Source organism: Salmo salar, chromosome 03 (genome assembly GCF_965601325.2).
Source record: "Salmo salar chromosome 03, fSalSal1, whole genome shotgun sequence".
NCBI classification, from domain to species: Eukaryota; Metazoa; Chordata; class Actinopteri; order Salmoniformes; family Salmonidae; genus Salmo; species Salmo salar.
In genome coordinates, this window is record NC_138293.1 from 67,476,441 (window position 1) to 67,503,811 (window position 27,371).

A 27,371-nucleotide genomic window follows, 5' to 3' on the forward strand; every position below is an offset into this window, starting at 1 on the left:
TTTATTCTTTATACAATTCTTCAAGCTCTGGTTATTGGTCTTTGCTAGACAGCCATTTTCAAGTCTTGCCATACATTTTTTTTGCCAATTTAAGCCAACTTTAACTAGGACACTCAGAAACATTGAATGTTGTCTTGGTAAGCAACTCCAGTGTATAATTGGCCTAGTGTTTAGGCTATTGTGCGGCTGAAAGGTGAATTTGTCTCCCAGTGTCTGTTGGAAAGCCGACTGAACCAGGTTTTCCTCTAGGATTTTGCCGGTGCTTAGCTCTATTCCGTTTATTTTAATTTTTTTAAACTCCTTAGTCCTTGCCAATGACAACCATACCCAGAACATGATGCAGCCAACTTCATGCTTGAAAATAAGAAGAGTGTTAGTCAGTGATGCTTTGTATTCAGGACAAAACGTTAATTTCTTTGCCACATTTTTTGCAGTATTACTTTAGTGCCTTATTGCAAACAGGATGCATGTTTTGGAATATGTGTATTCTGTACAGGCTTCCTTCTTTTCACTCTGTCATCTAGGTTAGTATTGAGGAGTAACTACACTATTGTTGATACATCTTCAGTTTTCTCCCATCACAGCCATTAAACTCTGTTTTAAAATCCCCATTGGCCTCATGGAGAAATCCCTGAGCGGTTTCCGTCCTCTCCGGAAACTGAGCTGGGAAGGACGCCAGTATCTTTGTAGTGACTGGGTGTATTAATACACCATCAAAACTGTAATTAATAACTTCACCATGCTCAAAGGGATATTCAATGTCTGCTTTTTAATTTTACTCATTTAGGTGCCCTTTGAGAGGTATTGGAAAACCTACATTATCTTTGTGGTTGAATCTGTGCTTGAAATTCACTGCTCGACTGGGGGACCCAGATAATTGTATGTGTGGGTTACAGAGATGAAGCAGTCATTTAAAAAATCATGTTAAACACCATTATAGCACACCGAGTCCATGCGACTTATTATGTGACTTGTTAAGCAAATTTGTACTCCTGAACTTATTTAGGCTAGCCATAACAAAGGGGTTGAATACTTATATTGAAGTGACTTCAGCTTTTCATTTTTTCTTAATTTGTAAAAATGTATAAAAACATAATTCCACTTTAACATTATGGGGTATTGTGTGTATATCAGAGGGTGTGAATACTTTCTGAATGCACTGTACATGTAGGCAGGGTTAAAGTCACTAGGCATCAGGATAGATAATAATAACAATAAAAAAACAAAGTAGTAGCAGCGTATATGATGAGTGTACACTCTTAGAAAAAAGGGTTACAAAGGGGTTATTTGCGGAGGGATAGGGTTCTACCAAGAACCGTTCTGATCTAAAGAACCCTATTTGGAAGACAAGGATTATTTTGTAAGACAAAGGGTTCTACCTAGAACCTTTAACATCCTGAGAACCGTTTTGGGAAGAAAGGGTTATTTGATGATTCTTTGGAAGACAAGAAGGATTCTTTGGAAGGCAAGAAGGGTTCTACATAAAACCATACATCATATTTCCCAGTATGCTCTATTGCAGGGAGATTAAGAATTGTTTGTTTTACTGTATTATCTGTGTTTTCGCATGTACATTGATTGGTTGATTAATTTCATGCTACACAAAGATAAATAACATCGTTTTCTAATATAATCCAATCTGTTAGTAATTGGATTTATTGCACCTATTACTGAGATGGCTGTTCCAGTTTAGATGATTGAGATAGGTTATGGAAGATTGAATACTGAGACTGACAGTCATTCTGAATGCAGGTTGCGGGTGATTTAACAATTCCACTTGTTGGATATACTAACTGGCTGGATTCCAATAGGAATTACACATCACTTTGCAAGCCAGCATAATGTGACTTCCAGGCCTGATATGCCCTGTTGGGAGTTTCCTAACACTGCTGTTGGGGTATAACTAGGCCCTCAAAGAAAGGCCTTGTGAAATGTAATGTATTGCCATAGATCATTCAATTTTAAAGGCTAATAAGGTTGATGGAATTGTTTATAGAGGGTTCTAGGTAGAACCCTACACAGGGGTTTCTTTGAAGAACTCTATGGGGACAAACTGAAGAACTCTATATGGTTCTACTTAGCACCTTTTTTCGGAGTGTATGTGTACATGTGTGAAAGTGTGTGTTTGTGTGGCGTCAGTATGCGTGTGTTTGTGTGCGCAATGTGCGTGTGTAAGTGTGTGTGAGAGTGTCAGGATCAAGTCACGTGAGAGTGCAAAATAATGCAGTACAGATAGTCCGGGTAACCATTGGATAGCTATTCAACTGTCTTATTCTTGGGGCGTCAGTATGCGTGTGCCTTCGGAAAGTATTCAGACCCCTTGACTTTTTCCATGTTTTGTTACGTTACAGACTTTACAATCCTTTCTCGGAGCTCTACGGACAATTCCTTTGACCTCATGGCTTGGTTTTTGCTCTGACATGCACTGTCAACTGTGAGACATTATATAGACAGGTGTGTGCCTTTCCAAATCATGTCCAATCAATTGAATTTACCACAGATGGACAACAATCAAGTTTTAGAAACATCTCAAGGATGATCAGTGGAAACAGGATGCACCTGAGTTCAATTTCAGTCTCATAGCAAAGGGGCTGAATATATATGTAAATAAGGTATTTCTGTTTTTTATTTTTAATAAATTAGCAAAAATGTCTAAACCTGTTTTCGCTTTGTCATTATGTGGTATTGTGTGTAGATTGCTGACAAAAAAATATTGAATCCATTTCAGAATAAGGCCATAACGTAACAAAATGTGGAAAAAGTCAAGGGGTCTGAATACTTTCCGAATGCACTGTAGAAGCTGTCTCTGAGCCTGTTGGTCCAAGACCAGATTCTCTGGTACCGCTTGCTGGACGGTAGCAGAGAGACATCCCATGGTTTGGGTGGCTGAAGTCTTTGTCTAAACACAATATCATACATGTACTGTTTTTGTATGATAATACCACTATGCCTAAAGATATATATATATAGATATAATTTTTTTTATAATTTTTTTTTTTTACAGTTGAAGTCAGAAGTTTACATACACCTTAGCCAAATACATTTAAACTTTTTTTTTTTTTACAATTCCTGACATTTAATCCTAGTAAAAATTCCCTGTTTTAGGTCAGTTAGGATCACCACTTTATTTTTAGAATGTGAAATGTCAGAATAATAGTAGAGAGAATGATTTATGATTTTTCATCACATTCCCAGTGGGTCAGAAGTTTACATACACTCAATTAGTATTTGGTAGCATTGCCTTTAAATTGTTTAACTTGGGTCAAACGTTTTGGGTAGCCTTGCACAAACTTCCCACAATAAGTTGGGTGAATTTTGGCCCATTCCTCCTGACAGAGCTGGTGTCACTGAGTCAGGTTTGTATGCCTCCTTGCTCGCAAACGCTTTTTCAGTTCCGCCCACAAATTTTCTATAGGATTGAGGTCAGGGCTTTGTGATGGCCACTCCAATACCTTGACTTTGTTGTCCTTAAGCCATTTTGACAGAACTTTGGAAGTATGCTTGGGGTCATTGTCCATTTGGAAGACCCATTTGTGACCAAGCTTTAACTTCCTGACTGATGTCTTGAGATGTTGCTTCAATATATCCAAATAATTCTCCTTCCTCATGATGCCATCTATTTTGTGAAGTGCACCACTCCCTCCTGCAGCAAAGCACCCCCACAACATGATGTTGCAACCCCCGTGCGTCATGGTTGGGATGGTGTTCTTCAGCTTGCAAGCATTTTTCCTCCAAACATAACAATGGTCATTATGGCCAAACAGTTCTATTTTTGTTTCATCAGACCAGAGGACATTTCTCCAAAAAGTACAATCTTTGTCCCCATGTGCAGTTGCAAACCATAGTCTGGCTTTTCTATGGCGGTTTTGGAGCAGTGGCTTCTTCCTTGCTGAGCGGCCTTTCAGGTTATGTCGATATAGGACTCATTTTACTGTGGATATAGATACGTTTGTACCTGTTTCCTCCAGCATCTTCACAGGGTCCTTTGCTGTTGTTCTGGGATTGATTTGCACTTTTCACACCAAAACATTGTCATCTCTAGGAGACAGAACGCGTCTCCTTCCTGAGCGGTATGACGGCTACATGGTCCCATGGTGTTTATACTTGCGTACTATTGTTTGTACAGATGAACGTGGTACCTTCAGACGTTTGGAAATTTCTCCCAAGAATGAACCAGACTTGTAGAGGTCTACAATTACAATGATTTCTTTTGATTTTCCATAGATGTCAAGCAAAGAGGCACTGAGTTTGAAGGTAGACCTTGAAATACATCCACAGGTACACTTCCAATTGACTCAAATGATGTCAATTAGCCTATCAGAAGCTTCTAAAGCCATGACATTTTCTGGAATGTTCCAAGCTGTTTAAAGGCACAGTCAACTTAGTGTATGTAAACTTCTGACCCACTGGAATTGTGATACAGTGACTTATAAGTGAAATAATCTGTCTGTAAACAATTGTTGGAAAAATTACTTGTGTCATGCACAAAGTAGATGTCCTAACCAACTTGCCAAAACTATAGTTTGTTAATAAGAAATTTGTGGAGTGGTTGAAAAACGGGTTTTAATGACTCCAACCTAAAAGTATGTAAACTTCTGACTTCAACTGTATACTGAACACAAATATAAGCACAACATGTAAAGTGTTGGTCCCATGTTTCATGAGCTGAAATAAAAGATCCCAGAAATGTTCTAAACGTACAAAAAAACGTTTTTCTCAAATGTTATGCACAAATGTGTTTACATCCCTGTTAGTGAGCTTTTCTCCTTTGCAGAGATAATCCATCCACCTGACAGGTGTGGCATATCAAGAAGCCGATTAAACCGCATGATCATTGCACAGGTGCACCTTGTGCTGGGGACATTAAAAGTCCACTCTAAAACGTGCAATTTTGTCACACAACACAATGCCGCAGATGCCTCAAGTTTTGAGGGAGCGTGCAATTAGCATGCTGACTGCAGGAATGTCCACCAGAGCTGTTGCCAGAGAATTGAATGCTAATTTATCTGCCATAAGCTGCCTCCAACGTTGTTTTAGAGAATTTGGCAGTACGTCCAACCAGCCTCACAACCGCAGACCACGTGCAACCACGTCAGCCCAGGACCTCCACATCCGGCTTCTTCACATGTGGGATCGTCTGAGACCGGCCATCCCGGCCAGCCCCATGAAACTATGGGTTTGCACAACAGAAGAATTTCTGCACAAACTGTCCAAAATCGGGTTTTCACAACAGAAGAATTTCTGCACAAACTGTCCAAAACCATCTCAGGGAAGCTCATCTGCATGCTCGTCCTCACCAGGGTCTTGACCTGACTGCAATTCAGCATCATAACCGACTTCAGAGGGCAAATGCTCACCTTCGATGGCCACTGGCACGCTGGAGAAGTGTGCTCTTCACGGATGAATCCCGGTTTCAACTCTACCGGGTAGACGGCAGACACTGTATGGTGTTGTGTGCACAAGCGCGGATGTCAACGTTGTGAACAGAGTGATCCATGGTGGCGGTGGGATTATGTCCCAGTAGGCATAAACTATGGACAATGAACACAATTGCATTTTATCAATGGCAATTTGAATGCAGAGATATCCTGAGGCCCATTGTCCGCCGCCATCACCTCATGTTTCAGCATGATAACGCACAGCACCATGTCGCAAGGATCTCTACCCAATTCCTGGAAGCTGAAAATGTGCCAGTTCTTCCATGGCCTGCATACTAACCAGACATGTCACCCATTGAGCATGTTTGGGATCGACGTGTATGACAGCGTGTTCCAGTTCCCGCCATTATCAAGCAACTTCGCACAGCCATTGAAGAGGAGTGGAACAACATTCCACAGGCCACAATCAACAGCCTGATCAACTCTATGTGAAGGAGATGTGTCGCACTACATTTATTTTGTATTTATTTAACGTTTATTTAACTAGGCAAGCCAGTTAAGAACAAATTCTTATTTACAATGACGGCCTACCCCAGCCAAACCCGGACGACGCTGGGCCAACTGTGCGCCGCCCTATGGGACTCCCAATCACGGCTGGTTGTGATACAGCCTGGAATCGAACCAGGGTCTGTAGTGATGCCTGTAGCACTGAGATGCAGTGCCTTACACCACTGTACCACTCGGGAGCCGAGGCAAATTGTGGTCACACCAGATACTGACTGGTTTTCTGATCCATGCCCCTACCTTTTTTTTAAGGTATCTGTGACCGGTATCTGTGATTAACAAGCATATCTGTATTCCCAGTCATGTGAAATCCATAGATTAGGGCCTAGTAAATGTAATTCAATTGACTGATTTCCTTAAAAGAACTGTAACTCTGTAAAATATTTGAAATTGTTGCATGTTGCATTTATATTTTTGTTCGGTGTATATGTTCTCTCTCAAAGAGAAATCTTTTAAGCATTCATCAGATGTATTATCTGCAGGAGCCCCAGCCTTGGTCAGCTAGCGTTACCTAGCAACCTATTTTACTACACCATCTGTGCCCCCGGAAATGAATATTCATTATTCTTCAACATGCATGTCTGTGTGCAGGTGATTGGTGTTCACGGTTACTATGGCATTCCTCAGACAACAGAAATATTAATCTCAGACAGAGATATTCATCATTCAGATTTATGTTCAAGTCATATCTTGTCACTATCTTTGGACCATATTAGTTCTATGCACTGCAAGTAGGCCTATATTTTAGTATAATTGTACTACGGTATCAAGTCCTCATCATGAACCTATGTTTCAATGACTTGACAATCCTGAAGGATATTGTTGGTTTCATGATTGACTGAAAATAAATGATGCAGCTGCTGGCTTTAAAAATAAGCACAGAATCATTGAAAAAAGTCTTGCATTCTGCTCTCTGCTATGTTACTTTGGGGACGTTTCCATTTGGAGCAGTTTGAAAAAGTACAGACAGAGTAAGAACAGCACATTCTCTCAATGCAGTCTAGCCAGAATGGAGAAGTGGGAGTGGGAAAGGAGGTTAAACACCCCTGGGAAAGGACACTCCATATTGGAAATACATGTTTCAACATATGACAGCATCCATCTGTCTCTGTTCAACTATATCAAGTGGAGACAAATCCCAGTTCCCCCTCTTCCACAGACTCATCACGCACACACACAAGTGGCACCATTCAAACCTTGAGCAGAAACATAATATAACACTCATACATATTACATCTTCATTGAGCTCACAGGACAGTAAGAATGTAAAAAGACCTAAGTAAACACTCATGGGGACATGTTGCGCCTTGGTGTTGGGCAACATGCACACAAGAGGTTTAGCCTAGATGTCTGGTCTTCAGGGGAAAAGCTCCCCTTCATTATTAGGGCTTACCTCACAGTCCTGTCTGCTTCTTTCTGGGGATGGACTCTAGCAGCAATCCTTTGAATAAAGCGGAGAAGACTAATACATATCCAGGTCACTGACAGCAACATGGAAGCTCTGGGGACGTACTAACACACATCTCGCCCTCAATTTGGTCAAGAAGTGGTGGTGTTATACAAGTGAACTGAAACTGTACTTTACTAACTTTACAGGGCTTTGTAGGGGCTAAATAACTAAATCTCAAACATACAATTTTTATGTGCTCTGTGCATCTGTGTGCACAGAAGTGTAAGAAGGACGAGGTGAAACATTTGTGTGAAACATCTTGAGGAGGGGAGGACAATCGGGATAAGGTATCTGTCTGTGCTTGAACTTCAACAATAACGGTGGATTGAGAGCTGACCCAATATCAGTTTTGTTTTATCTTTGCTCAAGCCATGAGCAAGGGGGGCAGCCATGCAATACCTAAAAGCAGTCTGCATAAAATCAGTAGCTGTATTCTGCAGCCACCTAGCGGTAAGCAAAGATTAAGCATATTAACTCACTGAGTGCAAATCAGCGGTTCCTCTCCGAAACAGTAGACGGCGTGTTCTACGAAATCGTGTTTTTATCCGCAGTTATTCACCAGCAAAAAAAATTACAGACGCGCTTTTGAGGGAACAAAGAAAGGAGCTCGGGGTGAGTTCATTTTCAAGTGTATATCCTTTCGATAGTTTTGTATTTGACTTTTCGAAAAGGTCAGATGAAGGTGGAGATCATTTCACAACTGAATAGAATTGTATTTCCATTCAAACTAAATACAATCTGCATTTACTTGCAAGCAAGGCTTAGCTGACGTTCGCTAGCTAACTGTGACTCCATTCATAGACGCTAACTGCTTTAGCGCATATTAACGATATGACCAGGGGAGGTTTTGTTAAGAGCCCCGACGCTTGCGGTACGTTTTTGGAAACTTGTCTTTCATATCAGCGATAAATAATTTAAGGAACTAAAGGTTAAATTACTACACCTTTTTTTATAGGGTTGGTGTTCCCACAAGGCCATATCTCCATCTCTTGTTTACGGAAGCCAGACAGAAAACATAGGCGGCCACCTGTGCTAATGAGCTATCTAGCTTGCTTCGAACACCTGGCTGTGTACGCAACAGTGGGGAGGAAGTGTAGTCCTTCAACTGGAGAAACACAACTTCTGTGCAATACTGTAAGTGTATATTTTGTATTTGTATAGTTTTCTCACTGATATGAAAGATAAGGGGCATATCAGCATATATTTAGAAAGTCGGTTTTGAAGTAGTGGTTATTGACTTTATCTAAAAGTTAAAACACAGCGTCGGAATTGTAGTTCACATGGAGCCAAATGTGGGCGAATGTAACCGCTGAAAACCCTACACATGGAAAAGGGTTTAAGAGTTAGCTAACAGTAACTGTTAGCTGTTATCGTTAACTCTGCTTACTAGAATAGCTAGCTAGCTACATGTTGTAACTTTGCTAGTTTGGATGTGTAACTAACGTTAGCGTATGTTATTTTGAGATCACGTCCTTGACGTAGCTAGTTACAACCTAGAATGATTTACTCACTATGCGGCTAGCTCTCTTACTAGCCACTTCTCGACATTTTCCAACCATTGCGTCATCACATTGGCATTGTCGGGTAGATTCTCACACACTGGTATCTTGTATTTGCATCTGTCTCTAGTCAATAACTAATATCTTAGCATTGCAATTGGTTAATAAATCAATCTATGTGTTAAACGCCTGACGCAATTTTGACGTAAACAAAATGTTTGATAGGCCGGTTTCTGACTCGCTTCACTATACTTTATTAATTTATGAAAGTAAAGATGTTGCTAGGGTTCTAGAGAACGTGTTTATGTATGCGTAGGCTGCCATTAATCCCAAATATGAAATAAAGTATATTTCTATACCACCACACTAGGTCCGATCCATAAATTTGCGTCAGATCTGCCGAGATGCATGCGTGGACGAGAGCTAGTCTGTCAGTATAGAAAGTGCTTTAAATTAGTTTATTTCGTATTTTAAGGAAATTACACCATGTTTTGTATGCAGCCTACTGGTTACATTGTATTTATGGAGCCAAAAACCGTGTGAATCCTACTGTCTGTTTCCCAGATGCCATAATCTTTCAATCTCTTGCACTGGGCAGCAATAGCCATTTTTGGCATTGATATTATTATTATTTGCCTATAACAAGCTCAATGTTTTTATTACAGCGCCAATGACGAGAATAGCTTGAAATCCACAATCCCTCAGCCAAGATGTCAAGTAAGTAGATATTTGTCAATTTGTTTTGAATTGGGGTGGCAGGTAGCCTAGCAGTTAAGGGCGCTGGGCTATTAAGTCTCTGGTTAAAATACCTGTGCCGACTAAGTGAAAAATATGTCTATGTGCCCTTAAGCAAGGCACTGACAAGGCACCTAATGCTCCTGTAAGTTGCTCTAGATAAGAGCGTCTGCTAAATGACAACCCCAAAAAATGAAAGGGGTCCAAATGAAAATACTGCACAGATTCACCTCACGCGTACAAATAGACTAAAAAGCGACATGGGTTGAGAATTTTCACCAGTTTAAAGAAACGTGACCTCTATTGTAAAAACTGTTATTACTGAGTACATGGGACCAATATAACTGTAGTAGGTTTAGATACAGGTTAAACGCTAACTGCATTATAGAGCTTAATTGATACAGGAGTCCAATTTGCTCTTTTTGGTTTTTTATGTCTAAACTTTGTCTTAACATTTATTTTACACAGAAAGGCCATCATATGCACCTCCCCCCACCCCAGCCCCCACAACTGTAAGTATCACACACATCCAACACCGGTCCTCCCATTTTCTCCCAATGCCAGGGGAGTGGGTCTTCTATACAATCCACATGAGCTCAGTAATGTACGGTTGGGCTGCAGGACCACACAGACATATTAGCTCAGGATGTTCTGTCAATACATTTGCAAGTATGTGGCTCACAGACAAACATTTTCCCTTCATCTAAATCACATGCTGCTATACATTTTGAACATCAATAGATGGAAGTAGAACTGGCCAGTTACCAACTGTTTACCTCCCTCTTTGCTATCTTTTTATTTTGTGATGCTCCTAGAAACAAGCCAATGACTATGCACTGCTTTTCTTTTCAAGATGGCTGCTTTCCCATGACTATGCTATGTAAATCATTACCCCCAAAACTCTCCTTTTCATTTTTGTTGTCCCTCCCCTTGTTTGTGTCATTTCTCATTTGTGTTTTGTCTCATTTGTCTCCATCAGCAAGTGCCCAACACCCCTGGGTTTGTGGGGTACAACCCATACAGCCATCTGGCCTACAACAACTACAGGCTGGGAGGGAATACCGGCAACAACAACAACAGGGTAATGGTAGGACCAATGCCATCCAGGGCTAGAGCCCAAGGAGTAAGGCTGGCTATTCCCTGAGTGAGAAAAGGATAATTGGGAGAAAAGGGAAATGGGTGTTTGGTACACCAGTAGAAGGGTGAAAAAACATGCAGGAAAGGACACTTTTTGGGGGGGATAAATGGTACAACAAAAACAGCTGCTGGCCGAGGTCAGTAATTGCCCCAAAGTCCTCCTATAATCTTCTGTAAAACAGACAGGATCATCTTACTCCAACTGATTTGATGCTCTGCTTGATGACCCACCAACCACATGTGATTGTTTGTTCGAAGTGTCACCAGCTCCCCTCATCTTGTCCCACTCCTTGATGCAAAAGCATTTCATGTTAGAGCAGTTGCCCCTCTGACATGCCCCTCCCCTGCTTGTACAGCCTGCTAGGGAGCAGCAGCATGTTGCCCCGTTCCATCCAAGGCTCATGATTTGGCATGTCAGAGGTTCATACTGGTTGGTGTTTTAATCACAAGGCAGCCAAAACTGATAGCAGTATTCATTTGAATTATAACCCTCAACACTGAGAGGGCAATAATTTGTCCTCTACATACCAGCTATACATGAAACACTATCCAAAAAATAAGGTGCAACATTTTGGAATGAGTCTCCTTAAGAGCTTCACTTAAAGCAATTGTCATTTTCAGTTGTGGCCCTGCCCCTTTTTCATAGTAGTACATAAGTGCTTTCTGTAATAACTATGTCTGTTGGTTTGACCTATTGATCTTTTCTTTGGCTCTCTTTCCCAGAATTCCTCAGGAATCACTGTTCCCAAGCCTCCCAAACCGCCAGACAAGCCGCTGATGCCCTACATGCGGTACAGCCGGAAGGTAAGCAGGAAGGTAAGACACCCACGGTGTCTACTTTTACTGCTTGTACAGGGGGTCGCCCAGCCAACCATCTGGATGGCCGGGGACCCCACTGTTGATGACCCCTGGTGGTATGTTCCTCACATCTTACCCCCTCTGGATTGGAGGTCGGAGACAGCTGAGTTACACCACTATCCGGATCCACTCCTCTTCAACACCTGTCTTCATTGTTGATTCTGTCTGTCCTTGTTTCTGTGTGACCTATTGTGCTTGCTTTCCCTTTGTCTCCTCCAAATCAAATCTTTCTCTCCCTCTTTCTTCCTCTTGTGTATTTATATAAATTTAGCGGCTTGTTGCTGCTCTGTTTTGACCATGGTGCCTCCTTTTTGCCAGGTCTGGGACCAAGTTAAAGCCTCCAATCCGGATCTGAAGTTATGGGAGATTGGAAAGATTATTGGTGGCATGTGGAGGGACCTCACTGAAGAGGAGAAGCAGGACTACTTGAACGAATATGAAGCGGAAAAGGTGAGGACAGTTTGCAGTTGGGAGCTGCAGTTTTCAATGCCCTAGCTATTTTGCCTTGGGTAAATGAGTCAAGTCTTTTCACAGAGATTTTATAACTACTGCCTCTATAGATTGAGTACAACGACTCCCTGAAGGCCTACCACAACTCACCGGCTTACCTGGCCTACATCAATGCCAAGAACCGTGCCGAGGCGGCTCTGGAGGAGGAGAACAGACAGCGGCAGACCCGCGTTGAGAAGGGAGAACCATACATGAGCATCCAGCCTGCTGAAGACCCAGATGGTAATGGCCCGGGGACTAGAAATTCTTTCTCTCCTGTACCTTTTTTTGTTTATCCATATTGTGTGTATTGAAAGCCAACGTTTGTGTGTGTCCTTTCCGTAGACTATGATGATGGGTTCTCCATGAAGCACACGGCCACCGCTCGCTTCCAGAGGAACCACCGGCTCATCAGTGACATCCTCAGTGAGATTGTGGTGCCAGATGTGCGCTCTGTCGTCACCACTGCACGCATGCAAGTCCTCAAGCGCCAGGTCCAGTCCCTCATGGTGCACCAGGTAAGCAAAGCTAGTGGAAAACACACACTGGACTGCAATCACATAATAGTCTGGTTTGACACTGTTCCTTTCAACAGAGGAAGCTGGAAGCAGAGCTGCTGCAAATAGAGGACCGGCACCAGGACAAGAAGAGGAGATTCCTGGAGACTACAGACTCCTTCAACAGTGAGCTCAAACGGGTATGTGCCCCCACCCCACAGTGTCCAAAGTGAGAATCACCTCATACAAAGTGCAACAGCTGATAGCCTAGTCTTTTTTTGTACAAATTTGAAGATAATTTGTTTACTTTTATCAGCAGCCGTGCTGAGATGATGGGTTTGTATTCTGTGCCACTCTGTAGCTGTTCAAGTTTGTCTTTGTAGCTCTGGTGTGTTGTACAAAAGTCGGATTTGTCGTAACTGCTCAAAGCTGCAGTGTCTAAAACTAGATGTGTTTGTCTGTGTGCAGCTGTGCGGTCAGAAGGTGGAGGTAGACATGGAGAAGCTGGCAGCAGAAATTGCTGCGGCAGAGGAGGCTGCTAGGCGGCGAGCGGAGGAGAGGGAGAAGGAAGCGGCAGAGCAGGCAGAGAAGGCTACCCAGGAACAGCAAGAGCAGCAGCAGGCAGCAGCAGCCTCTGCTTCATCTACCCTGCCCATCACTGAACAGAACAACACCACCCCACCAACCACAGAGACCAAGGAGGACCAGGACAAGCCAACCCCTATGGAGACGGGTCAGTCATACCAACATCACACTAACTACAGCATTTCTCTATTATTTCAGTAACTTGCTGTTTGGAGTAAGAAAAAGCATGATACAAGCAGTGCTTTTATTGCAGTAACATGTTAACCGTTGTGGCATTCAGACTGAGCATTGTGATCAATGATCATTACAATCTACACAAAGACACCTGACCTACACACTTTCCTCCTTTCCTTTAGAAGAGACTCCTGCATCAGAGACATCTGAGACCCAGCCTGAGGCTGAGGGCACACCTGCTGCAGAGAAGCAGCAGGGCCCGCCGGTGGAGAGCGTCACGGACGAGGGCACCAGTGACAGCACCGCCCCATCCGAGAGCAGCACCGGACCCCCTGCAGACCCCCCTGCTTCAGCTGAGCCTGCCCCAGAGGAACTCCCAGCCAGCCAGCCCTCCCAATAACATCTCTGTAGAAGGGCACACCCTCCAACCTGTAGACTAGGGCCATGTTTTGTGGGCACAGTGCTGCATATCAAAATATTGGAATGTATAGAAGTGATTTCATGGGTAGAGATGTCCATAGTTTTGTACATTCTGTATGTTATTTGCGATGTCGTGCAACCCTGTGCCCATTTAAATATGACCCTGTGATGTTCTTCCACCATCCCCACACTCAGTTTGTGTTTGACATTTCTATTGATCTTATGGACCTCTGGATTCATACCACAAGCCAACCGTCTTTAGCTATTTGCTATTGGTGTTTATAGAACAGGGAAGGGCCTTGGCCTAATTTATTCCATACCCAATTGACAATGGTTTTTACATGCTATTTGTTGCCTATTATTATCTAACTTTTAGTTAGTAATCAATATGGTGTGGACTGTTAGTGATGGATTAAATTCAGAATTCATATGAAATGGCCAGTCCTTGAATATCAGCAATTATATCACAGCAAATGGATGATTGTAGACTGTTTTACATGAGCTGTTTGCATCTGCACAGCTGTGTCGAACCCTGTTGCTGTGTATCACCACTAGAGAAATGGTCACGATGAACCTCTGATAAAACCTCACGCATTCAAATGACTGTTTTTACTTGAATTTGAATGATTTTAGTATGCCTCTGCGATTTGCATCTTTTTTGTACTGTCAAGCCTCTTGCCCAAATAAAAGTAATTTCTGTCTTTCTGACCAGTGGCTTATTTCAAATGTTTTATTGGCTTTCTCTAGATGTAGGCCTACTGATTGCTTAGACTGCCTAGTCAGTAATAATAACACAGTATTGTAATTTTGATAAATCGACTGTATTATCAAACATTCCCTAATTATTTCAATTTGAAGAAAAAAATGTCTGACCTTTTGGACTACTACTGTGAGTAAAATGTCGTTGACCATTGGGGAATGTGGTTGCATGCCCACTTTCCTCACTTTTCTTGCCTCATCGCCTTCTCTGCCATCCATGCGTCGTCACACCTCTTGAAAAGAGCACGAGGGAGCACCAGACCGTCAGTGTAGATATCAGGAATGATGAACAGCCGCGCGCTTTGCCTCTACATCACGCTCCTCTACCCGATTCCCAAAACATTGACGGAATACTCAACCAATACTGACTCGGAGTACGAGTTTGGGGATTACCGGGGCAAGTGGTGCTTAGACGACCACGGATTTGTGTATAGCATCGGGGAGGTGTACTATCCCAGTCCATCTGCTTGTCCGTGCACCTGCACTGAAGACGGACCCGTGTGCATACAACCCCAGTGTCCTCGCATTCATCCTCGATGTACGCGGATTAAATACAAATCCTGCTGTCCAGTGTGTGAGGCAGTTAGCAAAGTGTGTGTATATGGTGGCAAAATTTACAGAATATTCGAGGAATTCAGGGTGAGATTTACTTATAAAAGAAACATGACAAAAAGATTTATAAAAGAAACATGACAAAAAATTGGTTCCATCTACTTTAAGTGACTGTGTACATTATCCAAGGTTGGCTCTTGGAATTTGTTTATTATATTGTATTATACTCATGTCAAAGCAGTGTTTTTTGTGTGTCTAGCCTGATGGTGAAGATGGGGACATTGGTTATTGATTTATCCTCTATTGCATGAGAGATGTAGGCCTATTGTCAAGTGTAATCTTAACAGTACTCTTCATCAACAAGGGGTCATGTGGGGGTCAGCAGTTGAGATTGCATGAGGTGACATTTCATATAATCTCTTTTTAATTGAAAACAGTATTCAGGTATTACATTGATGCATGCTTCATAGGTTTCTCAAGTATTATGCTTCCTTCCAAATGACAGGAGAACACAAAGTTTAACTTTAGAGAGAATGAAAGTGAGTGTGGTAGAAAATATGTCTAAAGGTGTGTCTAACCTGCTGTTTCAGTTGTCACGCTGTGAGAGATGTCGTTGTGAGCCCAACAGGGAGGTGTACTGTTCCATCTCTGACTGTCCTGCACCACACTGTGTCAACCCTACATATGAGCCCAACCACTGCTGTCCTGTCTGCTACACTGGTGAGTTCACTTCTACAAACACACAACTTTCCAACACAATTAATGGTCTCTACCCTCAGAAACACACAATTTCTTGCACACTAGTTTACATGCTATAATTATAGGGTGGACATACACACACAGAGATGTGTTCTGTATAATTTGACCTGTACACACAACGCAAATATACAGAATCCATAAGCCTGGTCATACAGTTTAAGTCGTAAGTTTACATATACCTTAGCCAAATACATTTAAACTCAGTTTTTCACAATTCCTGACATTTAGTCCTAGTAAAAATTATCTTTCTTAGGTCAGTTAGGATCACCACTTTATTTTAAGAATGTGAAATGTCAGAATAATAGTAGAGAGAATGATTTATTTCAGCTTTTATTTCTTTCATCACATTCCCAATGGGTCAGAAGTTTACATGCACTCAATTAGTATTTGGTAGCATTGCCTTTAAATTGTTTAACTTGGGTCAAACGTTTCAGGTAGCCTTCCCCAAGCTACCCACAATAAGTTGGGTGAATTTTGGCCCATTCCTCCTGACAGAGCTGGTGTAACTGAGTCAGGTTTGTAGGCCTCGACTGCTCGCACACGCTTTTTCAGTTCTGCCCACAAATTTTCTATAGGATTGAGGTCAGGGCTTTGTGATGGCCACTCCAATACCTTTACTTTGTTGTCCTTAAGCCATTTTGCTACAACTTTGGAAGTATGCTTAGGGTCAACTTAGTGTATGTAAACTTCTGACCCACTGGAATTGTGATACAGTGAATTATAAGTGAAATAATCTGTCTGTAAACAATTGTTGGAAATATTATGCACAAAATAGATATCCTAACCGACTTTCCAAAACCTTATGCATGATAACAAGAAATGTGTATAGTGGTTGAAAAGCAAGTTTTAATGACTCCAACCTAAGTGTATGTAAACTTCCAAGTTCAACTGTATGTATGTAACTCAAGCATTTCGCTGCACCTGCTATAACATCTGCTTAACTGTGTATGCGACCAATAAACATTGATTTGATGTCATCCATTAATAATTAGCTTTGACACAGCATGTGATATTGATTATAAAGACAGCTGCAGCTCTTCTTATGTAATGTTTACGATGGCAGTAATTGGCTGCTGCCCCCAGTTGGAGTCTAAGGTCATCAATATCTTCAGTGTTTCTTTAATCACTGCTCCACTGCACTGGTACCATCTGTACTGTGTGTTCAACATGATATGTGCATCATATTCATATCAAGCTCAATTATTATTTAAAGTCAAGCCAAGGAGTTTTGGAAATATTTCAAATATTTAGTCACTGATGTGGGATCCAAGCATCCTTAGATCTAAACTATGGAATTCAGCATTGCACATATTACATAAATGAATTTAGACACTGGATAAAGAGGGATGCAATCAAACAGCTCGATAGTGCTCTGTCCAACACAGGAATAGTAACTAGCCTGGTGGGGTAGTGGGGCATGGGGCCAGCCATCCAACAGCAGGCAGTAAAGGAACAGCTTGTGTGTGTGCCGTATATAGTTCAATCAGTAAATCAATCACATTTATTTATAAAGCCCTTTTTACATCAACAGTTATCACAAAGTGCTTATACAGAAACCCAGTCTAAAACCCCAAAGAGCAAGCAATGCAGATGTAGACTGAACACAAATATAAACACAACATCTAAAGTGTTGATTCCATGTTTCATGAGCTGAAATAAAATAAAAATATAGGACAATACACACATCACAACAAGAAAGACACCACAACACTAAATAACACTACACAACACAACACTACATAACACAACACAACACGACAATATCCAGCTACTTCGCAAACCCATTGAAGAGGAGTGGGACAACATTCCACAGGCCACAATCAATAGCCTGATCAACTTTATGCGAAGGAGATGTGTCGCGCTGCATGAGGAAAATGGTGCTCACACCAGATACTGAATGTTTTTTTTGATCCACTCTCCCACCTTTTTTTAATGTATCTGTGACCAACAGATGCATATCTGTATTCCCAGTCGTGAAATTCATAGATTAGGGACCAATGAATTTATTTCAATTGACTGATTTCCTTATATGAACTGTAACTCAGTAAAATCTTTGAAATTGTTGCATGTTGCGTTTATATTTTTGTTCAGTATATATTGGCACCCTTCCACTTTTCTTAAATAATTCCCTTTTTCTTCTATAATAAGTTGGATTTTCAACATTGAAGAAGCAATTTTGTTTTTGAAACTTAAGTTTACAATTTTAATTGAGAAAATAAAAACAAATGGCATGCACTCAATTATTAGCACCCGTGAGCATTTTATTATTATTATTGTTTTATTTCACCTTTATTTAACCATGTAGGCCAGTTGAGAACAAGTTCTCATTTACAACTGCGACCTGGCCAAGATAAAGCAAAGCAGTGCGACACAAACAACAAGACAGAGTTACACATGGAATAAACAAACGTACAATCAATAACACAATAGAAAAAATCTATATACAGTGTGTGCAAATGAGGTAAGATTAGGGAGGTAAGGCAATAAATAGGCCTTAGTGGTGAAGTAGTTACAATTTAGCAATTAAACACTGGAGTGATAGATGTGCAGAAGATGAATGTGCAAGTAGAGATACTGGGGTGCAAAGGAGCAAAAAAAATAATAACAATATGGGGATGAGCTAGTTGGATGGGCTATTTACAGATGGGCTATGTATAGGTGCAGTGATCTGTGAGCTGCTCTGACAGCTGATGCTTAAAGTTAATGAGGGAGATATGAGTCTCCAGCTTCAGTGATTTTTGCAATTCGTTCCAGTCATTGGCAGCAGAGAACTGGAAGGAAAGGCAGCCAAAGGAGGAATTGGCTTTGGGGGTGACCAGTGAAATATACCTGCTGGAGCGCGTGCTACGGGTGGGTGCTGCTATTGTGACCAGTGAGCTGAGATAAGGCGTGGCTTTACCTAGCAAAGACTTATAGATGACATATGAAGCGAGGGCCAGCCAACGAGAGCATACAGGTCGCCGTGGTGGGTAGTATATGGTGCTTTGGTGACAAAACGGATGGCACTGTGATAGACTGCATCCAATTTGCTGAGTAGAGTGTTGGAGGCTATTTTATAAATGACATCGCCGAAGTCAAGGATCGGTAGGATAGTCAGTTTTACAAAGGTATGTTTGGCAGCATGAGTGAATGATGCTTTGTTGCGAAATAGGAAGCCGATTCTAGATTTCATTTTGGATTGGAGATGCTTAATGTGAGTCTGGAAGGAGAGTTTACAGTCTAACCAGACACCTAGGTATTTGTAATTGTCCACATATTCTAAGTCAGAACCGTAGTGATGCTGGACGGGCGGGCAAGTGCGGGCAGCGATCGATTGAAGAGCATGCATTTAGTTTTACTTGCATTTAAGAACAGTTGGAGGCCAAGGAAGGAGAGTTGTATGGCATTGAAGCCTGCTTGGAGGTTAGTTAACACAGTGTCCAAAGAAGGGCCAGAAGTATACAGAATGATGTCGTCTGCGTAGAGGTGGATCAGAGAATCACCAGCAGCAAGAGCGACATCATTGATGTATACAGAGAAAAGAGTCGGCCTGAGAATTGAACCCTGTGGTACCCCCATAGAGACTGCCAGAGGTCCGGACAACAGGCCCACCGATTTGACACACTGAACTCTGTCTGAGAAGTAGTTGGCAAACCAGGCGAGGCAGTCATTTGAGAAACCAAGGCCGTTGAGTCTGCCGATAAGAATGTGGTGATTGACAGAGTCGAAAGCCTTGGCCAGGTCGATGAATACGGCTGCACAGTATTGTCTTTTATCGATGGCGGTTATGATATCGTTTAGGATCTTGAGCGTGGCTGAGGTGCACCCATGACCAGCTCGGAAACCAGATTGCATAGCGGAGAAGGAATGGTGGGATTCGAAATGGTCGATGATCTGTTTGTTAACTTGGCTTTCACTTTCTTGCAGCTAATACTTGGTTGCACAGCCTTTGGCCAAGAAACAGTGACTGCTGACAAACGCTTCTTTAAGCCTTCAATTAGCTATTTTCTGCTGGAAGTTTGGCCCACTCTTCAGCTGCAAACTGCTCCAATTCTGCAATGTTTGAGGGGTGCCTTCCACCAACTGCTGTTTTCAGATCTCGCCATATGTTTTAGATGGGAATCAGATCTGAACTCAATGCTGGCCACTCCAGAACAGTCTAGTGTTTATTCTTGAATTATGCCTGGGTGCTTTTTAATCCGTGTTTGGGTTTGTTGTCCTGCTGGAAGACCTACAACCTTCGACAGAGACCCAGTTTTTGTACACTGGGTTGTAACATTGGACTGATAATCTGCTGATTTCATGTTGCCTTGCACATGTTCAAGGCCCCCAGTACCAGAGGCAGCAAAGCAATCCCACAACATTATTGAAACTCCCCCATGTTTGACTGTAGAAAGTGTCTTTCTTTGAATGCTTAATTTGGTCATCAGTAAACATAGTGCTGATTTGTATTGTATTGGTCCACAGAACATTTTTCCCAGAATTTTGGCTTGTTTAAGTGGGTTTTTGCAAAGTTGAATAGGCATTTCTTGTGTAGGGAATTATTTAAGAAAAGTGCAAGGGTGCCAATTTATTTGGCCACAACTGTATGTCTGCCTTTATGGATGTGTAAGTAACTCTACAAAGTATAGCGTATTGGTGCTGCAAATGACAGTAGGATGATTTTAATAAGACTACAGAAGTTTCTCATTGCAAGGCTGATTAAAAGAGCACATTAGGTACACAATTAACTGTCAAAAATGTATGCAATTCACATTTATGGTGACATCTGATATACCATCGATTTATTTTACATCATTTTTCTGCATCCTGCCTATAGGGCCCAATTGTTTTGTGGGCGACAGAGTGATCTCGGCAGGGGAGCGGGTAGAGATAGACAAGCAGACTGTGTGTTACTGCACCTACCGGGACGGCACCTGGCAGATGCTCCCCCATGCCACCTGCGAGCAGCGCCCGCTGCCGGACCCCGATCTCAACCCCAGCCCCTCTGAGCCCCCCGAGGAAGACGAGACCAAGCAGATGGACAGGGACTTCCGCCCCAGGCTGGACTGGATCCCGTGAGCAGGCAGGAGGGTGGGTGTGAGGGTAATAGTGCGCCAAGGGGAAATGGGGAGATGATGGGGCAGGTTGTTTTCCGTGCCCTGCTGAGTGCAGTCTGCATAGGGCTTAGGGCCAGGGATGACCTACTACACCACATTATACAACCACAATAACATTACTAGCTAGTAGTGTTTGTGCAACATTATATAAAACTTTGCACACAGGGACAATGTATGGTGCACATTCAAGACAATACACAACTATAACATACAGTCGTATGAAAAAGTTTGGGCACCCCTTACAATTTCCATGATTTCGATTTATAAATAATTGGGTGTTTGGATCAGCAATTTCATTTTGATCTATCAAATAACTGATGGACACTAATATTTCAGTAGTGAAATTAGGTTTATTGGATTAACAGAAAATGTGCAATATGCATCAAAACAAAATTAGACAGGTGCATAAATTTGGGCACCCCAATAGAAAAATCACATCAATATTTAGTAGAGCCTCCTTTTGCTAAAATAACAGCCTCTAGACGCTTCCTATAGCCTCTAATGAGTGTCTGGATTCTGGATGAAGGTATTTTGGACCATTCCTCCTTCCAAAACATCTCCAGTTCAGTTAGGTTTAATGGTTGCCGAGCATGAACAGCCCGCTTCAAATCATCCCACAGATTCTCAATGATATTCAGGTCTGGGGACTGGGATGGCCATTCCAGAACATTGTACTTATTCCTCTGCGTAAATGCCCGGGTAGATTTTGAGCAGTGTTTTGGGTCGTTGTCTTGTTGAAATATCCAGCCCCAGCGTAACTTCAACTTTGACTGATTCTTCAACATTATTCCCAGAATCTGCTGATATTGAGTGTAATCCATGCGACCCTCAACTTTAACAAGATTCCCAGTACCGGCACTGGCCACACAGCCCCACAGCATGATGGAACCTCCACCAAATTTTACTGTGGGTAGCAAGTGTTTTTCTTGGAACGCTGTGTTCTTTTGCCACCATGCACAACGTCCCTTGTTATGACCAAATAACTCAATCTTTGTTTCATCAGTCCACAGCACCTTATTCCAAAATGAAGCTGGCTTGTCCAAATGTGCATTTGTATACCTCAAGCGACTGTGGCGTGTGTGCAGAGAAGGCTTCTTCCGCATCACTCTCCCATATAGCTTCTCCTTGTGCAAAGTGCGCTGAATTGTTGAACGATGCACAGTGACACCATCTGCAGCAAGATGATGTTGTAGGTCTTTGAGGTGGTCTGTGGGCTGTTTTTGACCGTTCTCACCATCCTTCACCTTTGCCTCAGATATTTTACTTGGCCTGCCACTTCTGGCCTTAACAAGAACCGTGCCTGTGGTCTTACATTTCCTCACAGTGGACACTGACAGCTTACATCTCTGCGATAGCTTTTTGTAGCCTTCCTCTAAACCATAATGTTGAACAATCTTTGTTTTCAGGTAATTTGAGAGTTGTTTTGAGGGCCCCATGTTGCCACTCTTCAGAGGAGTCAAAGAGAACAACTTGCAATTGGCCACCTTAAATACCTTTTCTCATGATTGGATGCACTTGTCTATGAAGTTCAAGGCTTAATGAGCTCACCAAACCAATTGTGTGTTCCAATTAATCAGTGCTAAGTAGTTACAGCTATTCAAATCAACAGAATGACAAGGGTGCCCAAATATTTGCATAGCCTATTTTTCACATCTGATTTAATTTCATACAACTTAATATTGTTACACTAAAAATCTTTGTCTGGACAATACGCCAGTACTCAGCTTTTATTAGAAAATGAATGGCATGCCACTGTGATCATTTTCTGTGACGACAGAGTAAATGATTATGCAGCCTCAGAGGGGTGCCCAAACTTTTTCATTCGACTGTAGTTTGTTGAAATTAATTTGTCTCCATTTTCCTTCACTTGCAGTAGTCTGGTTTTGTCGTCAAAGGGCTGGTGTAAGTGGACACTTAGGGGTAGAGATGGTTGCAACATTCACCCTTTTATTAATCTCAGGTTTACACTAGTGCACATTAACGTTGCTCTGTATATTTCTCTTTGACTACTGTTGTTTCTTTAATAACTTAAAGATATCCATCTCAGAATTGTTCTAATGCTGAAATGGAAATGTTCCTTTTTCTGTATGTAAATTGACTTGTGGTTCTATGAAGTGTAGCTTTGATGGCATATTATCAAATAAACATCAGGAACCGTATGTATCAAGTGTCTCAGATTCAAGTGACAATTTAGGATCAGTTTTGCCTTTAGATTACAATGAATATAAGATTACATGGATAAGGGGCCCTGACCCCAGATCAACACTCCTACAGACGCTTGATACGGACCCAGGTGAATGAATGACAATGTCCCATCCTTATACTTGTTTACATGCAGGCAAGCTCCTACACCAGGGGTAGGTAACCCTGTTCCTGGAGTGCCAAAAGTACTGCAGGGTTTTGTTCCAACTAGGCACCACATGACCAATTGATCAGTGATTGCCTAAATTCAACACACCTGGTCTTCCAGGTTAGTTAAATCAAAAACATGAAGTGGCTGCAGCACTACAGGACCAGGATTGCCTACCCCACCCTACACTTTTCCCTGGACAAGGATTCTATCTGATCTCAGGGCTCTTGGCAAGGTTTCTTACATGATTGCTACTTTTATTTGTCTTGCCTTCGAGGTTACCCACTTGGTCATTTTGTAAATATATATTATTTTCTGGTACATGTACCCATCTCATTATTAAATACAATTTGTTTTTGTGCGGGCCTTCTTGTTCTATACTCTTAACAAGGTGGCCCATTCATCATATCCCTCAATGGAAACTTAATTTAGGCTCTTAGATGAGCAACCTCCTGCAATATGGATTTGTATTTTCAGCCGTGAAGATAAATTCTCCAGAAATAATTTACCTCTGCTATCCATAATTTAGTCATCCATTAACATTGACAAGTTGTCAAATATATCCTGACGTGAACCACAATTCACTGGCCCCTTCTGACAATTTTTGGCCTCCCAAATTTCACAGCAGTCTAAGAGACTGCATCTCAGTGCTAGACGCGCCACTACAGACCCTGGTTCAATCACGGGCTGAATCGCAACAAGCCGTGATCGGGAGTCCCATAGGGCAGCGCACAATTTACCCAGCATCGTAAGGGGAGGGGTTGGCCGGGGTAGGCAGTCATTGTAAAATATCAATTTATTCTTAACTGACTTGCCTAGATAAATAAAAGGTAAAAAGAAAAAAAGAATAGCTGTGTCAATATTGTTGAATGTGCTCCTGTTCTTACACCCAGTGAGACTAAACAGATGTATACAGCAGATACTGTGTAGTTTGACACTGCGTTGGGATCTTGCAAACAGGACACTGACTTTACAACGGTTTTTATTGAAAACAACAAGCCAGGGTCAAGGATCACGCTATGCTGCCAGCATTTGAAGCAATCCTGGGCCACAGGTCTGCACATTCCTTGGCCACCGGACCTGTGATGGCCGAACCTGTGACACAGAAGACAAATTTAGCCCACAACAAAAATGAGATAAAATAGTGTACAAGATAGCTTTGGCCTTGCTTCAGAGCAGTAACATTTCACTCTTTGCAGACCTGCCACTTACAATGTGAACAAAAACATAGTTATGGAGCTCATGCATCCACAAGAAAACTACAGGCTCAATTTGACTGTATCGTCTTGATTTGAACATCCACACTTTACTTTGGTTGCTGACGAACAACTCACTACCGTTTCCAGGTCAATTCCAATGTTACCTAGAAAATAACCTCACTTGGCATTGTAACATCAAAATATGACATGTAGCAGTGAGATTCTCTACCCATCTCCCCAAGTGAACTTGAAAGGAATGGACAGGTGTGCATACCAAGCCAATGTTTTTAAATCAATGACTGAGTGAGGACATACACACTTCCAGGAGAAAGGTAGAGAATCACACATTATTTCACTATATCTAAATGTATTCAAAGGATGACCACTATCCAGTGAACACAAATGTTTCATCACTGATTGAGATTGGTCAGCCAAAATGAGACTGCCATCTCACCCACAGTGATGATCTTACTATCCCCTTCTTCGACAACTCACCGAGCTACTGACCAGACAAAGCAAGTGCTTTATGAAGGAAAAGAAAATGTACTACTCAAAATCCACATCCAGAATTTGAAAAGCACTCAAAGCCCAGCCAAACATCCTTATGATGAACCTTCATGACTTGGGATGGGGGACCAAAGACTCAAAATCCCAACTCACCTTTCATTTCTCCTTTGACATTCACTATGACCCCCGCATTGTCTTCAAAGTAGAGAAACACACCATCCTTTCGCCGATACGACTTCCGCTGCCGTATCACAACCGCAGGATGCACTGTGGGAAAGAGGAAGACTATCAGAACCCAGCAACCTGACATAACTCACATCGCTACACTGTTGATTTCACCATTCAGTTAAACGGTTGGTCTGGGACTACTACTGTAGTGAAAACTACAAGTCATTTTAAAGGCCAATCAAATTACTATGCCAACCGCCATTAGCAAACCGCCATAATCTCTTGATTAGCTAGTCCCAGTTCATCCCACTCTAGTAATTTAATATATAATGCAGAACACTCACCCTTTTTTCTGAGTTCTGGTTTGCCTTTCTTGACAGTGGCCATGACCATGTCACCCACACCAGCAGCGGGCAGACGGTTCAGACGTCCCTTGATGCCCTTGACAGAGATGATGTACAGGTTCTTGGCACCTGGTGAGAAAGGGGGGAAGATGGTGAATATATGACAGGTTGGAGATGGTTCCACTGCCCAGGCTTGATTCAAGGTACAGATCCTTGTAGGCCATTTCAAGACAAGACAAGGTTGAAATACATGACATGTTCCATCACTGATTGAGACTGCTCAGCCAAAATGAGACTGCCATCTCACCCACAGGGATGATCTTTCTATACCCTTTCTCGACAACTCGCCGAGCTATTGACCAGACAAAGCAAGTGCTTTTTGAAGGGATATAAATATTCTAACAGATCTGAATGTAACATACCTGTGTTGTCAGCGCAGTTTATGACGGCGCCCACTGGGAGACCCAGCGAGATGCGAAACTTCGCCCCAGATGACCCACCACGTCCTAAAGAGAAAAGATTCCAATGAAGTAAACTTGGCATGGTGCAGAGACTGAAAGCACACTGCTTAAATCAAGCAAATATTATCGAAGTTGTTCCATCACGGATTGAGATTGTTCAGTATAGGTGACTGCCATCTCACCCACCAGTGATGATTACTATACCCTTCTTCGACAACTCACCCAGCTACTGACCAGACAAAGTGCTTTTTGAAAGGGGTTCAACTTCACATTTCGTTATTTTCTTTTCAGATTTAAACTACTGCCAAGAACATGCAGCCACAGCACTATGTGGGAGGCATGGTACAAAAGTCACCACACAACCAAACCATAAGGCCTCAAGATTAGAAGTGATTTAACACTGGCTAACATTACTGCTTGCACTACAAAAGGCAGCCCATGTTGACAGTTCTACCCCTTGTCTAATGCACCCAACTAGGGAAGCTTGCAAAGTAATTGGCCAGCTAGCTGTGAGTAGACTGCTGTAAGGTGATAGCTAGCTAGTTAGCAATTACTTGCATGGCCTGGGAGAAGAGTTGGAGGAAACTAGCTAGCTGACAAGGAAAATAACGTTCGATCACAGATGAAATCAGTGCCTTTGGTTGAATGTTTTGGGGCAAGAGTCCCCCTTTTTAAAAGTCAAAACAATACACCTTGGCTCAACTTGGCTAGCCGGGGAAATCATTGCTTACACTGCACACGTAGCTACAGTAGCTAGTCAGCCTAGGGCTTCAGCCGTGTCCATGATTTGCAGTCATGCCTTGCTTTTAGTCAGAGACGCTATGCTACCACGCACCGACTATAACACTCTCAAATAAGTAGTTTACCTGCCACTCATTTGTTGGACATTGTATTGGAATGGCAACTGTGCTTATACGTGAGACGGATTAGAACATACGCTCACCAATTCATGTATTTTAGCTAACACGACAAAAGCTAATCAGCTAAATGACAGCAAACATGGCTTCCGTAACAAGCGCCTAAAATCATCCCTCTGAATAATGCTCAGTACTTCACATTTTCAAGCCAATATGAATGACAATTATTCATAAAACGTCCATTATCCAAATAACATTATGTTCCTATGTTAGACATTCCGCAAACGGGTAGATGAATGTGGATTTTTCTTAGCAAGTCTCTTACCTCTCTTAGACATTGCTGCAAAGGGGAAGGAGGAAGACGGAAAAAGGAATCATGGGATATAAAGTTCCGCAGACATACCAGAAATTTCACGTCCGGTCGATTAAGCCTATATCGCCCTCTGGTGTTGGCGACAACAGCCTACAGGTGGCGGTCATAAACAACTACCAGAGCGCCTCTGCTTTCAAAATTAAAACAAAGTAAACATTATGCAACTTCATGTGCAATT

At 42.1% G+C, this 27,371-nt stretch overlaps 3 protein-coding genes across 5 annotated transcripts; 2 read left to right on the forward strand and 1 right to left on the reverse strand.

Moving 5' to 3' along the window:
* Nucleotides 1-7,914: 7,914 nt before the first annotated feature.
* Nucleotides 7,915-14,494, forward strand: LOC106601263 (SWI/SNF-related matrix-associated actin-dependent regulator of chromatin subfamily E member 1). 3 transcript variants are annotated; one of them, XM_014193341.3, is made up of 12 exons: nt 7,918-8,004; nt 8,348-8,526; nt 9,557-9,608; nt 10,095-10,138; nt 10,606-10,707; nt 11,487-11,579; nt 11,940-12,071; nt 12,182-12,353; nt 12,456-12,628; nt 12,706-12,807; nt 13,076-13,340; nt 13,549-14,494. In XM_014193341.3, exons 3-12 carry the CDS (start codon nt 9,602-9,604, stop codon nt 13,764-13,766), a joined length of 1,308 nt encoding a protein of 435 aa, XP_014048816.1. In that variant the 5' UTR covers nt 7,918-8,004; nt 8,348-8,526; nt 9,557-9,601; the 3' UTR covers nt 13,767-14,494. The 3 variants fall into 3 exon arrangements, with proteins under 3 accessions (XP_014048817.1, XP_014048816.1, XP_014048818.1); XM_014193343.3 differs by having other exon boundaries at nt 11,487-11,567; XM_014193342.3 differs by lacking the exon at nt 8,348-8,526 and having other exon boundaries at nt 7,915-8,004.
* Nucleotides 14,495-14,748: 254 nt separating this feature from the next.
* LOC106601261 (von Willebrand factor C domain-containing protein 2-like) lies at nt 14,749-20,995 on the forward strand. The gene is made up of 3 exons (XM_014193339.3): nt 14,749-15,184; nt 15,688-15,817; nt 20,655-20,995. The coding sequence occupies exons 1-3, from the start codon at nt 14,828-14,830 to the stop codon at nt 20,894-20,896; spliced, it is 729 nt and encodes a 242-aa protein (XP_014048814.2). The 5' UTR covers nt 14,749-14,827; the 3' UTR covers nt 20,897-20,995.
* A 3,254-nt stretch (nt 20,996-24,249) lies between these two features.
* LOC106601262 (large ribosomal subunit protein uL14) lies at nt 24,250-27,251 on the reverse strand. Its single transcript, XM_014193340.2, has 5 exons — nt 27,146-27,251; nt 25,925-26,008; nt 25,503-25,631; nt 25,144-25,257; nt 24,250-24,379 (listed from the first exon to the last, which is right to left on the reverse strand). Exons 1-5 carry the CDS (start codon nt 27,156-27,158, stop codon nt 24,297-24,299), a joined length of 423 nt encoding a protein of 140 aa, XP_014048815.1. The 5' UTR covers nt 27,159-27,251; the 3' UTR covers nt 24,250-24,296.
* Nucleotides 27,252-27,371: the final 120 nt, after the last annotated feature.